The 15,537-nt window shown below is 38.5% G+C and overlaps 1 protein-coding gene across 1 annotated transcript; it reads right to left on the bottom strand.

The window, feature by feature from the left end:
* Nucleotides 1–1,802: 1,802 nt before the first annotated feature.
* On the bottom strand, nucleotides 1,803–14,390 carry LOC136220150 (squamosa promoter-binding-like protein 1). Its single transcript, XM_066007866.1, has 10 exons — nucleotides 12,802–14,390; nucleotides 12,536–12,717; nucleotides 8,544–9,157; nucleotides 7,438–7,512; nucleotides 7,109–7,216; nucleotides 6,896–7,013; nucleotides 5,533–5,674; nucleotides 5,270–5,420; nucleotides 3,255–3,881; nucleotides 1,803–2,368 (listed from the first exon to the last, which is right to left on the bottom strand). Exons 1-10 carry the CDS (start codon nucleotides 13,332–13,334, stop codon nucleotides 1,961–1,963), a joined length of 2,958 nt encoding a protein of 985 aa, XP_065863938.1. The 5' UTR covers nucleotides 13,335–14,390; the 3' UTR covers nucleotides 1,803–1,960.
* Nucleotides 14,391–15,537: the final 1,147 nt, after the last annotated feature.

Below are 15,537 nucleotides of genomic sequence, written 5' to 3' on the forward strand. Positions count from 1 at the left end.
GCCCATTCCCCGGCAGTTCCAGCTTAATACGCTCATTGATGCTCGCAGGTCTGGTCCCTAGAGCCTGCTTGATTAATGTCTGTCACATTGGTGTTCTGTGGACCGCCCTCCTGGCGTCTCCTATTTGCCTCAGTTATCACCACCCCATCGGAATCCATCTGTTCGTTATTCATCATTTGTTCGTTATTCATCTATACATCCCCACTCTGAGTTTCTGTATACTGATTAGTGCTACTACCCGCTGAACCAGTTATCAGTTTTGGGTCTACTGCAGGGTGGCACTGATAACAGGAACTTCGACGGCGGAGGAAGAGCAGTGCAGCGGTTCTGAACCTTCATCCATGGTCTGTACGCTTTAATAGCTTTATTTGGTTCAGACAGCTCCAGGAGATCAACACAAAATTTGTCTGCGTGACCTATCTTACCACAGTAGTAACAGAAGGTAGGCAAACGTTCGTATTTGAACTGCACCCATGAAAACTCCTCACCTTGCTTACCAATCTTCATATTTCTCTTCTGAGGCTTCAACACATCCATTAGGACCCGTATACGCATATAGGTCCTGCCTGTTCCGCTAAAATTATTAGCATCCGCACTCACAAAACGGCCCACAAAGTTACCGGTGCTCTCCGCCACACGAGCAGACATAAAGCCCACACGTAAATCGAACACCTGAATCCAGAACTCTGTCGCAATCAATGGCATATTGTTTGGGCAATCATCTCCCTCCACACAGTTAAGAATCAGCAGGTGTTGTTCGTAGGTCCAAAGGCCCCCTTAGATCACACGGTCCCGTTCTAGAGGGTGATAAAAATCAAAACGAAACCTATTTGTCCCCAGTTCCTCAATAAACATACCTTTGGAAGGCCGCCACAACTCAGCAAATGTGTGTTTCATCATCGGGGTGCGAAAGCTGCAATCCGTGAGCAGACGTCCGACTAAGCTCCAGGGCTTAGGTCTCTGTTTCACTACCACATCCTCAGCCGCCACCTCAAGGCACGACGATCCTTCTTCTTCCAACGTAACGTGATTCTGAAAAGCTGCTTCAAGATCCATGGAGTAAAGCTAGTGTGTTTTTTGGATGTTAGGGAGAGATTTGGTTGAAGAGCGCCGCAAACGGCAAGAAAACGATATGAAAAAACAAGGCAAGCAAGGAGAAACTAGGGTTCACTCGTCAATAGCGAGACAGAACAACCGCTCGTCAATAGCGAGATATTTCCAGAGAAGATTTAGAGAGGGAATGTTTATTTGGACTTTAATGTGACATAAAGTAAACTTCAAAGATTTCTTCTCCCCACATATTATTCTTCCTTAATAGTAACAATTAAAAATATATATACTCATCACCTATTTAATACAACACTAAATTCATGTTTGAGTTTGGGTCAATTTCGTATCAACCAAAAAACAACCCATCACCTAAATTCATGTTTGAGTTCTCATCAATATCAATTTCGTATCAACCCAAAAACAACCCATCACCTATTTAATACAATACAACACTAATCCATAGTGAATTTTGAATTCAAACAGTGACGAATCTAGAATTCACGGTCCCTCGTGATTTATGAGTGCTGAAATGATATTTTTGGCATTTTTAGATAAAAAAATTAAAAACTCAGTACACAATTTTCATAAAAAAAAAAAATTAGTATTTTCTGACGACCAGTAGGTACTCAAACCTCTGGATCCGTTCCCGAGTTCGGGTCATACCTGTACACAATTACCATCTACCATCTCCTCTAGATTAAGATATTTTGGCCTAAATTATCAATTCTATGCACCATATTTATGGATTAAGATTAGGAAAAAGACCTAATAACATGTACATTACCTTTTTGCACTAACATTATAAAATTCATACACATCATTAGGACTTTATACTTATTCATTTCAGGGGTAAAACTGTCCAAACTTAATCTTAATCCTCTGGTGAAATTAGTAAAATTTCTTCTACACTTTAGCTTACGCCATACTTGAGCATCTCCCACCTGAAGGGTCTGAAAACATACAAAACTTCCGGGGAGCTCTTGAATAGCAGAGCGACACAGACGCAGATAGCCGCAATCGCCACCATCGAGAGTATCGCGGGCCTATATGCCAGTGACGCTCTTCTTTGTCCGTAAACCAGCTTTTGTTTCTCACATAACTTGCAATGCTGCTGTAATTTGTTCTTCTCGACTTGCATACCGATGATTTTGGATGACTTGAGCCCCTCTAGGAGAGTTGTCGGGATATCGAGCACCGTATGTGCATTTTCCTTCCTCTGGATTAGATTGATGTATGAGTAGTAGCCTCGAAGACAAGCGTAATCGTAAGGTGTTAAACCCGTACTGTCACGAGATGTCGTCCATGCTTCGATTCCGACCTGAGATAGCACGTTAGTGTTAGCGTTTCAGCTGTATTGAGAAACAGATTAAAAACTGCAGCAGAAAGCATGGGTAAATTATACTAATGGTATAACTTACCCTAGTTCACATTTTGGTACCTAGATTACATTTTGTCCCAAAAATATACTGAAATAATGATGACCGGATAATTTAGTATATTTTACTGGTCAATGACTGGTCGACGCGAGTTTCATGAGTTAATTACATCAATGGTACCTGAACTTACCATAATTCACACTTTGGTACTTGGATTTTATTTTATCCTAAAAACATAACTCAAGTAAAAGTGACTGAAAAGTTTAGTTCATTTAATTGGTTAGTGACCGGATAACGTGAGTTTGACCATTTTGAACTAAACATTGGGACTCACCATACACTCAATTAACATAAAATTACAATAATAATGCCATTTAATATATATATATATATATATCTATATATATATATATATCTATATATATATATATATCTATATATATATGCGAGAGAGAGTTAAATGGTAGCATTGTAATTTTATGTTGATTGAGTATATAATGAGTCTCAATTTTTAGTTTAAAATGGTCAAACTCGCGTTGACCGATCACTGATCGGTCAAATGTACTAAAATATTGAGTCATCTTTAATTGAGGTGTATTTTTGGACAAAATGAAATCTAGGTACCAAAATGTGAATTAGGATAAAGTTCAGGTATCATCAGTGTAATTTACTCGTCAAACTCGCATTGACCGGCCATTGTCTGGTCATCGTTACTTCAGGTATATTTTTGGGACAAAATGTAATCTAGGTACCAAAATGTGAACTAGGATAGAGTTCAAGTACCATTGGTGTAATTTACTTCAGAAAGCATTAAGATAAGGAAAATACCGATCCGGGATCATCTGTCAAGGCGTCCAAGATATTCTCACATCCGGCCCTACTAGCTGCAATATGAAGAGGAGTTAACCCGGCTGGGCCAACGACATCAGGCGTAAATATGAAGCTGTTAGTCCTTTCAACCTCGTGCTTTTGCATTTGTCCGGTTGGCTTGTCGGGGACGAATTTTAATAGTAACTTCACCATGGATGTGGAGTTTCTATGCACGGCTCGATGGAGCAGACACATGTCCAACAATGGAAGCTCGATTGATGAATAACCTCGCGTATCTACTGTTCCATCGAACAGAATGTTCAGGAGCTTCTTCACGACAGCACACCAATCACGATCCATCGAGAACTCTAGAAGCCACCTATACCGTTTGAGCGGGAAGAGGTCCGAGTTGGGATCTGAGAGCCCGAGCCTAAGCTTGGAGCGGTTTCTATGCAGAAGCCAACCCATCTCGTGTATGAAGTCGAGAGCTTGATTCTTGGCTTCTATTCTCTCAGCAATTTCGGGCAATTTATCAGCAGTCTCGGTCACCGCAATTGCTTCCTCCAGCACACAGATCTCGGAACATACTTCTTTCTCTGCGACTATAAACGGAAAGAAGCTGCTGCTAAGTCCGTTGTCCTCAACCTGACACGAAGAAATAACTGAATTTCTCAAAAACGGGCATCATTACTAAGGAAAAGATAGGAAGTGATGTCAATTTCTGATGCGATAACATAATAACACGATTTACAAAGACAAACTCTCACGACTCAGTTTGACACCTATCATTTATATCACATATAATCATGCGGAATATATAGAAAACATAACTCGGTTATGACACGACAATCCATTTTGACACCTCAACTTTCGGCAGTTGCAAGCTAAATTATGATTTAATATTTTATCTAAACAAGTTTTCCAAAGTACTATTATGGAGGATTTCTCAAGCACACAAGCAATCGTACGGAGAAGCAAGAGTCGAGCCGAGCCGAGCCAAGTCGAGCTTTGGCTTAATGCTCGGCTTGTTATAAAATTGACGAGCTCAAGCTCAACATTTTGTTCGTGAGCTGCTCGCGAGCTTGTTCATGAGCTTACTCACGAACTTTGCTCGCGAGAAGCTCGTTAATTATGTTTATGAACTTCGCTCGCAAACAACTTATTGATTATGTTCATTTAAAATTTCTTTAAAACAAAACTATATAGTTTTGAAACAGCAGAATATCCCTTTGGCTTCCTAAGACTTCAAAGTCAATTAGGACCTTAAACTATCAAAATCATCAATCAGGTCCCTGAACTAATAAAAAATCATCAATTGAGTCCCCATTCTAAAAAAAAAAACCAATTGAGGCCTCATCGAAAATCATTCGGTTGAACAATTTCAGATCCTCTTCTCCAAACTCATTTTAAACCAACACAGACATTATTACAGTCTATGAAATAGTCACAGTTTTTTATTTTAGGATAAGATGGGGACCTAATTGATGATTTTTGCTTAGTTCAGAGACCTGATTGATGATTTTGATAATTTAGGGACCCAATTGACTTTGAAACTTTAGTTTGAGGATCCAAATGGGTGTAATGCCGTTTTGAAACCTACAAAACTAAAAATTTACACAAAACTACGTCATTTTACATTTCCTCTTTCATAGAAAAACTATTACTAAAAAATAATCGAACCAGGCTTGCTCACGAGCATGTTCATGAACATTAAATCGAGTTTGTTCATGAACCTATAACTGAGCTTGCTCGCGAGCTTTCAAGTCGAATTTCGCCGCGCTCAAAACTCGCTCATTTATAAATCGAGCCGAACAAGGTCAAGCTTTTATTGAGCCGAATGCGGAGCCGCTCATGAGCGGCTCAGCTCGGCTCATTTACAGCCCTATGATAGAGCTTTTAATCCAATAGACTGCAGAAGATTAAAAACTGAGACCTCGCATTCAGACACGGATGGAGGTTAATAATTCAAATTATTCAGTGAAGGAAAGCAAGCAAGTAGAAAACCACGAGACAGCAAAAGAACAGTGTAGTACCTCAACAAAACCTCTTCCGGTTTTGTTCGGTATAGAGCAAGGGAAGCTCAGAGTTTGAAGCTTGTCGTGCTCAGTGATTGTATCGGCACCGTCTATCAAGTCATAAGAAGTTTGCTGTATCAGATATTCACCTTCTAGAGCACAAAGTAACCTGGAATCAGAAAACGTAACCATAATTGTTATCACGAAATGGCCTTTCTTCCTCCCGAACCGCTTATAAAGGACGAAGAAAAGAATCCGCTACAAAGATAAAGCTAAATGACCTGGTTGTAGGCCGACAGATATTGTAGCCCTTGACGACAAACTGAGCTTGTTCAGACAAGGTTACTGCAATCGGTTTTATACTTAAAATTTTGCAACTTCTATTGCGTTCCACGGGTACCGGTGTGTTCAAAACCACTTGACCTGCACCGAGTACATTGCAAATTAAAATGCGGCTTATACGTCAAATTGAACCTAATTTAGCCACTTCCATTTTCTCGGCCAAAGGGACATCCCGAAAGGCCACGTTGCAAATTTTTATAAAAAGAAAAGTCACATTGCATATGAGAAGTGAACCGAAAGGCGAGTGGTTCTCACGGGTCAATATCTTCTCTGATTGAGGAAAATAAGGGGTGCGTTATGCCACTTTAAGGGAGTTGGAGTGACGAATGGGTTGTCCCGAGCTTAAGTTCGGGAGGCAAAGTGACCAAAATCTACAACTTTAGGGGGCTTAGTATGGTTTAGGCCTTTGTTTTTTCATACATATTTGTTAGGGTAACGGCATCAAAATAGGCCTAACGTTTTTGGGGAAGTATCAATTTAGGCTCCACGTACAAAATAACACTAATGTAGGCTTAACGTTTAAAAAAGAGTATTAATTTAGGCCTCGATAACGAAATAAGATACGTCATTCATATTACTCCATTAGGTTTAACAGACTAATATGAATGACGTGTCATGTTATCAAGGCCTAAATTGGTACTCGTTTTTAAACGTTAAGCCTACATTGGTGTTATTTCATACGTGGGGCCTAAATTGATACTTCCTCAAAAACCTTAGGCCTATTTTGGTACCTTATCCCTAAGAAATATGTACGAAATAACGAAGGCCTAAACCATACCAAGCCACCTAAAGTTGTAGATTTTGGTCACTTTGCCTCCCGAATTTAAGCTCGGGACAACCCATTAGCCACTCCAACTCCGTTAAAGTGGCATAACACGCCCCTTATTTTCCTCAATCAGAGAAGATATTGACCCGTGAGGACCACTCGCCTTTCGGTTGACTTCCCATATGCAATGTAGCTTTTCTTTTTATAAAAGTTTGCAACATGGCCTTTCGGGATGGTATTTCAAAGTGTGTACGAGTTTAGAGAGGTCATTGCAAAATGTGCTCTAAGGGGTAAATTTTTTTCAAGGTAAAAGCCACGTTGCATATGGGAAGTCAACTGAAAGGCGAGTGATATCCAAATCTTCTCCGATTAAAAAAAAAAAAAGGGGCGTGTTATGTCACTTTCAGGGAGTTGGAGTGGCTAATGGGTTGTCCCTTTAGTTCGGGGAGCAACGTGATCAAAATGGACGACTTTAGGGGGCTCAGTACGGATTAGGCCGAAAAACAAACAAACAAAAAGAGAGAGAAGGAACAAACCATTATAAATGAAGGATACACAATGTTGTACCCTAGCATAAACCCATCCTGATCTCCAAAACGGATCAGCGGACGCACCAAGAAGCCTGCTCAAACTGGAACCAAGGTCGAGGCGGATCTGCACTCGGTAATGGTTATAGAAATTTAACAAATCTAGCCTTGGTGAGCATTTTTCAAATAGCAATTTTGATATCAGCTAGCAAGGAAGCATACCTGTTCCCATTGAGGTTTTTCGAGACGAAGATACACTGTTAATATAATACATCCTGGCCTTATATAGCTCTCGATGTCGGTGGGACTGTGGGATAACCAATCAAGTATCTGAAGACGTATCATGAGTTATAAATTGCACCGTATAAAGGCAGACCCGGAAGGAAAAAATTACACCTTAAAAAGTACTCCCTCCGTTTTTTTATTATACGACGTTTTAGCCTTTTCAATTTGTTCATTTTTACATAGAAAGTAGAGATTTAGGAGAGGTGTATCAAGGGTAAATTAGTCATTTTAACAGTATAATACGGAGGGAGTAGTTTAGAAGATACCTGTGTCCGCAGAGCAAGAGGAAAATCATTTGGATCTTTCCCGAAGAGTTTAAAAACAATTCGGTCCGTACGGCTCTGAAAATGAGTAAGAAAGAAAATTCAAGAAATCAAAGATTGCAGTAAACTTAAAAGGTAAAATGCATATTTGAGCCCCTGATCAATTCATTTTTTATTGATAAAGCCCTTAATCTTTCAAATGGATACATTAAGCCCTTGATCAAATTTTTTTTAATACATTAAGCCCTTTGATCTTTTAAATGGATATACTAAGCCCTTGAACAATTACTTTTTAACACATTAAGCCCTTATTTGACGAGCATGTTATATGAATAATTCAAACTCCGTTTAGGATGCGTAAAACTGTCTGGATATCATTTTTCCTCTAAAGTAAAGTAGTTAAGAAATTATCCGGCGTGTAAATCTATTGACGTGTTAAAGCAATGATATATTGACAGTTCTTTTTGTGCTAAATGGAGTTTGAATCACACACGTAATTCGGTCGTCTAAGATGGGCTTAACGCATTCAAAAATAAATGATAAAGGGCTTAATGTCTCCATTTAAAAGTTTAGGAGCTTAATGTGTTAAAAAATAATGGCATAATACTCATTTTGACCCCTAAATTAAGACTTCAAAGTCAATTAGGATCTTAAACTAGCACAATCATCAATTAAATCCCTAAACTAAGAAAAAATCATCAATTGAGTCTTTATCCTAAGCTAAAATCAGAAACTGTGACTATTTGACATGGACTGTAATGATATCTGCGTTGGCTCAAAATAGATTTGGGGAAAAGACTTTGAAACAGTTCAACCGAATGATTTTTTATGAGGACTCAATTGATGATTTTTGCTTAGGATAGGGACTCAATTGATGATTTTTACTTAGTTCAGAAACCTAATTGAAGATTTTGATAGTTTAAGGTCCTAAAGCTTTAGTTTGGGGATCCAAATGGGTATTATGCCAAAAATAATTCATTAGGGACTTACTGTATCCATTTAAAAAATCAAGGGGTTAATCAATAAAAATTAAATTGATCAGGGCTTAAATATGCATTTTTCCAACTTAAAATGACAGAGATCTGCAATCACATAAAAAGAAGATATACCTGAGCTTCTCCACTCGAACTCGAGGGTGACAAAGAAGAAGTTGAATCTGAGTTTCCACTCGTCTGTGACGGACTTTTCTTACGAAAATCTGACTGCATCCATAAAGGGCACGTTACAGAACCTTTCCCGGTGTGTAAAGGCGCGGGAGACTTCTCTATATTCACGACACAGTCTTGTGAACCATCATAAACACTGTTCAGGTCAATGTTACTGCACATGATCCTCTCAATTCCAAAACGTGTTTCGTTTACTTTCACCGGAAGATTGCATTCGGGACTTGGTATAGCTTGCGGAGCTACACAATGCCCATTGTTATTGAATATTCTGTTCTGTGTGAAATCAGAGCCACGTGCAGCCCCGCATTGGCTTGAAGGCCTCACAATATCCTTAGAAATAGGGGAATCGTCTTTCTTAGATGTGGAAGTCGAAGGCCCGGCACATATAGAACTATTTCTAATCATATCCGGCACTTTTTCGGGAGTCCCAGTAGTTGTTTCAGGTCCTTGCAGTAATCCAGTTGCATTCGCTCCATTACTCGTACCAGCCGGATTGGCGAGGTTTCTCAATAGATGTGAAAGCAAATCCTGATCCTTCGCCTGATCGGAGGTATTGGCTGCAATAGAAAACATTATCTCGGTAAGAAATAGTGACTACTAATGTAAATCTATGTTGCACGGAAACTCCTCTTATGTAGCGTTTCCACGTTTCGTGTCCGTTTCCATTTCAGTTTTGTTTCTTTTTCCTAGCTACGTTTTTTTTAGAAATAACGTTTCCCAGTACAGGTTCGAGTCTTAGGAGCGGGGACCCTACTTTTTACCTAACACATTGTTCCGTCCCTCTATTTTGAAAAACACATTATAAGGTCCCTATCATTTGTTACTATTAACCCTTTGATCCTTCTATCTTTTAACTGTTAAAGAGGGCGAGCCTTGGCGCAACGGTAAAACGTTGTTGCCGTGTGACCAGAGGTCACGGGTTCGAGTCTTAGGAGCGGCCTCTTGCCAATTAAATTGGCAAGGGAAGGCTTGCCCCCAATACACCCTTGTGGTGGGACCCCTCCCCGGACCCTCGCTCAGCGGGGACGCGTAATGCGACCGGGCCGCCCTTTTTTTTTTTTTTTTAACTGTTAAATTTGGCATAAACAGACAGAAAATAACTGAGTAATATGGTCATTCTGTATTGTACTATGGCTGTCCTAAAAGCTAAGATATGTTCGGTTAAAAATCTAAAAAAAAATAGACAAAAGGACCAAAGGGTTAATATTGACAAAAAAATAAGGACTTTATAATGTGTTTTTCAAAATAGGGGGACTAAACAATGTGTTACGTAAAAATATGGGGACTAATAAATTATTTTACCCTAAAAATAACAATTTTGAGCATAGCTGCTATACATTTTTTTGGTCCAAGATGACAAAAGCCGGTCCGGATAAGGGAGAAAAGGTATAAACTCATGTCGTTCGAGTAGGGTAACACGGGATTAATTAATTCTACAACCACCAACTTGAATGTAAAACTATGTTGCACGGAAACGGACACCGGGAAACGTTATTTCTATAAAAATATAGCTAGGAAACGGAAATGGAAACGGTAATGATGAAGAGTTTCCGTGCAACGCAGATGGAAAACCGTACACCATACTTGAATCAATTCCGAAGATTTTTATGAACAGTATCCTAATAGTATCTTAACTTCCTATAAAAATAATTACTATAGATAAAACCCAACCGAAACGAGAAACTTAAAAAAAAAAAAAAAAAAAAAAAAAAAAACTATCAAGCACCTTAATGTAAATGATTTTCAGCATTTTTTTCACCAAACTAAATATCTTTAATCACCATAAAACCGTCAAAACCGCCTTATCTCCTACATTTTGAGAAATCAACCCCATCTAAGAGTTGAAAATATGCGTAACCAACCTCGGTAATTTTCTTACCATAAATATTTTTAACACAAATATGGGTAGATTATTGTTTCCTTTTAAGTGAAATTTAATAAGCCGGATAAATGACAGCAATAATTCACATAATTCAAAATTTTGAAACAACGAAAAATGCGGAAAAAGATTAAAAAAAAAGAAAAATAAAGTCGTATAGCCGTTAAATTGCATCATGTTTCGCGAGAGAATAACAAACCAGAACTTGCCACTTGGATAAGCTAAAAAACATGAGAGAACATAAACGTGCATCCGAAAAAGCAACCAAAAAAAGGCGGACATAAATCCAAAATAAATCAAAACTTTATGTAACTACTCTACTCAACACAATGACAACCAATTAATAACGGCTTTTCATGATAGACCGACATATTAGCTGATGTATACATCCAAAAGCTACTTCATACCGTTTTTTAAAAGTACACATGGAGATGTTGCCCATAGGATTAAAGCTGGTTGGTCGAAGTGGAAGAGTGCTACGGGTTTCCTTTGTGATCCCGGCATGCCTAATAGATTGAAGGGAAAATTCTACCGGACGGCAATTAGACCCGCATTGTTATATGGTACGGAGTGTTGGGCAGTGAAACACTGCCACATCCATAAGATGTCGGTGGCGGAGATACGTATGTTGAGATGGATGTGTGGTCACACGAGAAAGGACCGGGTGCGTAATGAAATAATTAGGACAAAAGTAGGGGTCACATCTATTGAGAATAAAATGAGAGAAAACCGACTAAGGTGGTTTGGCCATGTGAGACGTAGAGCGCTTGATGCGCCGGTTAGGAGAACCGAAGAGTGGCAAAGGGATGTAGTGGTGAGGGGTAGGGGAAGACCTAAGCAAACTTGGAGGAGGGTGATCGAGAGTGATATGAGTTTATTGGGAATTGAGGAAAATATGGTAGTGGATAGGACGGAGTGGAGGGAGCGAATCTGTGTCGCTGACACGACTTGATTTTCACGGTTTTATATGATGGTTCATGTTAGCCGACCCCGAATCATTTCGGGACTAAGGCTTTGTTGTTGTTGTTGTTGTTCTGTTTCGTTATCAAGGAAAAAAATAGTTATCCAAAGTTTGACATAACTGCTTTTTCGTGATAGACCGAAGTATCAGTTGCTGTATACGTCCAAAAGCTACTTCAACCGATTCTGAAAAGTACAAGTTCATTTCAGTTTTTAATCAAGTAAAACCGGGAGTGTTTTGTGTCGTTTTTCTTGTTCGTTAGCAAGGAAGCAATTAGTTATCCAAAGCTTGACATATCATCACTTGCAGAGAAAAAAGGCAAGCAAAAACAAAAAAGCCGAACATAAATCCCAAATATTAGCTGTCGTATACGTCCAAAAGAGACTTCATACTGTTTCGAAAAGTACAGGCGGAGAAAAGGATAAAACAATGTAATCATGACATTGTAGGTGCTTGCGATAGGACGAACATTTCACTTTTTAATCAAGTAAACCCGGAGTATTTTGAGGGCGGGCCTTGGCGCAACGGTAAAAATTGTTGTCGTGTGACCTAGAGGTCACGGGTTCGAGTCTTAGGAGCGGCCTCTTGCCAAAAAAATTGGCATGGGAAGGCTTGCCCCCAATACACCCTTGTGGTGGGCCCCTCCCCGCACCCTCGCTTAGCGGGGCCGCGGGCCGCCCTTTTAAACCGGGAGTATTTTGTGTCGTTTTCTTAAGGAAAAAATTAGTTATCCAAAGTTTGACATCATCATCACTTGCAAAGAATATATGATAACCATAACAAGCTATTAAATCCGAAATAAATCAAAACTCCATGTAACTGTTTTAAATGATAGACCGAAATATTGGCTTTCGTATACGTCCAAAAGCGATTCAATACCGTTGCACATTTCACTTTTTAATCAAGTAAACCGGGAGTATTTTGTGTCGTTTTCTTAAGCCAAACATTATTTATCCAATCATCACTAGCAAAGCATATATGACAAGCATAACAACCTATTAACCGTGTCCGACGTTAAATAACTGTCAATGAACCTAAAAACCGCGTTTCAACTGCCATTTCAACGTATAAGTAAAGCGGATTAAGAGTACTTACAGTGCAAATTGGAAAGAATCCTCAGCAGACTTATAAGTAGATAGCTACTACCCTTTTCATCATTCGAAGAACTTCCATTACCGACGTTTTCTGGATGCGTTTTCCTCCTCCGCTGGTTATGGCCCGCCAAACGTCTCCGACAGCTTCGTTTTCCTTCATCAAACTCTTGAAGAAGATGAAACCTGCCATTAAAACAACCGAAATTCGGGTAATCTGAATCAAAATCAACAAGAATCTAAAATTTTCAATCGAAACCCTAAACCGACCTGCTACATTGCTGGCAAAACCGTTGCATAACATTTCCTACTAAAGCTTTACTGGCTTTGGAATGAACACTGCAAACCTTATGCCGCCGGTGATAATCTTTCGCATTGCTCAGATCAACCCTGCAATCCTCCACCTGACAAACAAGGCGGTTCGACGACGAGGAACTCCCGATAAACTTAATTTTCTTACCGGACTTTCCGTCTTCATCCATAATTGGATAATCCTGATCACCAAGCTTCAAATTAAGGGTTGCAGCTTCGCCGATCACATCTTCATCTTCCCCAATCACATCTCTTCTCCTCTTCTCCAATTCTCTTTTCCCCAATTCAGAAATTGAGCCATTGGAGGTTCCTCCGGTCACCGGAATTTCAGGTCTAACCGGAAAAAACTGCCTACTCCTACAATCTGATTGCACAGTATTCAATGAACTAGCTGTAAAAAGATCCCCATCCCATCTCCAATCATTCAAATCCCAATCTAAGCTCTTTTTCCCATAAAAAAGATGGGACTTTCCGGTTACTTTAGCCTCCATATGAAAAACCCCCAAAAATTCAGCTTCAAAAAACTAAAATTCGAACAAGAATTCAATGCTGTATAATCTGTAAAACCCCCAATTTGATGAACTTGAACTCGAAATTCAGCTCAGAAAAGTAAAATCCGAACAAGAATTCAATGCTGTATAATCTGTAAAACCCCCAATTTGATGAACTTGAACTCAAAATTCAGCTCAGAAAAGTAAAATCCGAACAAGAATTCAATGCTGTATAATCTGTAAAACCCCCAATTTCAATTTGATGAACTTGAACTCAAAATTCAGCTTCAATGCTGTATAATCTATAAAACCCCCAATTTCAATTTGATGAACATGAACTCAAAATTCAGCTCAGAAAACTAAAATTCGAACAACAATTCAATGCTGTATAATCAATAAAATCCCCAATTTCAATTTGATGAACTAGAACTCAAAATTCAGCTCAGAAAACTAAAATTCGAAGAACAATCCAATGCTGTATAATCTATAAAACCCCCAATTTCAACTTGAACTCAAATGCAGATAAAGATCAAATTATGACCCCAGAAAAAGAAAGAAAGCAAAACCAAAACATCCATAATCATAAAATCCCCAAATTAAGAAAACCCAAAAGCTAAAAAAAACCCTGAATTATCTCAAGAACTTCGATTCCGTCATCAGTTTACCAAACCAAGACAACTTAAAAAACTCAACAATAATATAAAATTCAAATTGATTATTAAATTAACAGAAAAGGGAAGAAGAAAGTTGCCTAAAAAACGGGGATTAGAGAGAGAGAGAGATGGCGTCTGAGAGAGAATATAGGGGATGAAGAAAAGGCAAAGAGAAGGGAAAAGATCAGGAGAAAAGAGAAAGAAAGGGGGATTTTTATTTAAGCTGTTAAAGAGGAGAAGGGTATTAAAGATGCTAACTTTAGGAATCTTTTAGACCCACAACCGTGTATTTCACTCTCTCTCTCTCTCACTGTAAGAAAACCCACCATTTTTGGTGGGTTGATCTTCAGTTTTTAGTAATAGTATCTCAAGAATTTATTCTTGATGTCTTCTACTTGTTAATATAGTGTTCTTTGTGTGAATGCCATTAACGTTTCGATTTTTCTTTGTCCTATTTCAGTAACAAGATGAAATGTTTATTTAAAGGGTAAATTACAAAAATAGGTCAAATGGGAAGCTCGTTTACATATTTAACCCATTTACTTAACTTACTACATATCTGACTTTTTTGTGTGACTTTCCTATAATACCCTCAATATTTACGGAGCGGCTATCTCCCTCCCGTCTGACTTCGCAGATTCTAGCATATGTGAAACCTGCTAAGCTAATGTTTGGTTTAGTAGATGATTTTAATTAGCATATGCGAAGTCTAGTTGTGTTTTTAACAAAATTCGCTAAGTGGTATATAACAAAAAATGTCAAACAACAACGGATTCTAACATTAAAATCATAACATTATCAAAATTTACAACAAGATTGTCACAATAACAACATTAAAATCATAACATTATCAAAATTTACAATAAGATTGCCACAATAAACTCCTAACAAATCACTTCAAATTGAACCTAACTAATCTAGATGGAAATTTCTCTCTCTACAGGAAGTCCAGACTTTTTGGGATGAGAAATGGAAGTTCAGACCTTTTGGGGATGGACATGTCCCATGGTGCACACCAAGATTGGCACAATCTCTCCTAACCAATCATTTCAAAATGAATGTGCCAATCTTGAGAGAAATTTCTTACTATACAGGAAGGAAAGTCATCTCCTCTGCATCCGAGGACACCGCCTTTGAGAAAGGGATGTTATGTATTCAATCACCTTCAAAAAAAAATTAATCGTGTTAGGCAAGAAAAATGATGATTTGACTTCATGAAATGAGGCTTAGCGAAGCATGCGAATGTATTCAATAGCCTTTCAACTTGTTTAAAATGTCTCGATAGGCCTTTCAATTTGTTTAAAATAGAATCAATTAACCACTCGATTGCAAAAAAAAAAAAAAATAAGTTGTATACGAAAGGTGTGTTGCACGCGCTTTAGAAAAGTAAAACGACCAATTTGGTCGTTTTACTTTTTTAAAGTGCGTGCAACACACCTTCCGCATTTAATTTACTTATTTGCAACTGAGTGATTAATTGACTACATTTTAAACAAGTTGAAAGGACTATCGAGACATTTTAAACAAGTTGAGGTGCTATTGTGACACTT

Source organism: Euphorbia lathyris, chromosome 2 (assembly GCF_963576675.1).
Source record: "Euphorbia lathyris chromosome 2, ddEupLath1.1, whole genome shotgun sequence".
Lineage (NCBI taxonomy): Eukaryota > Viridiplantae > Streptophyta > Magnoliopsida > Malpighiales > Euphorbiaceae > Euphorbia > Euphorbia lathyris.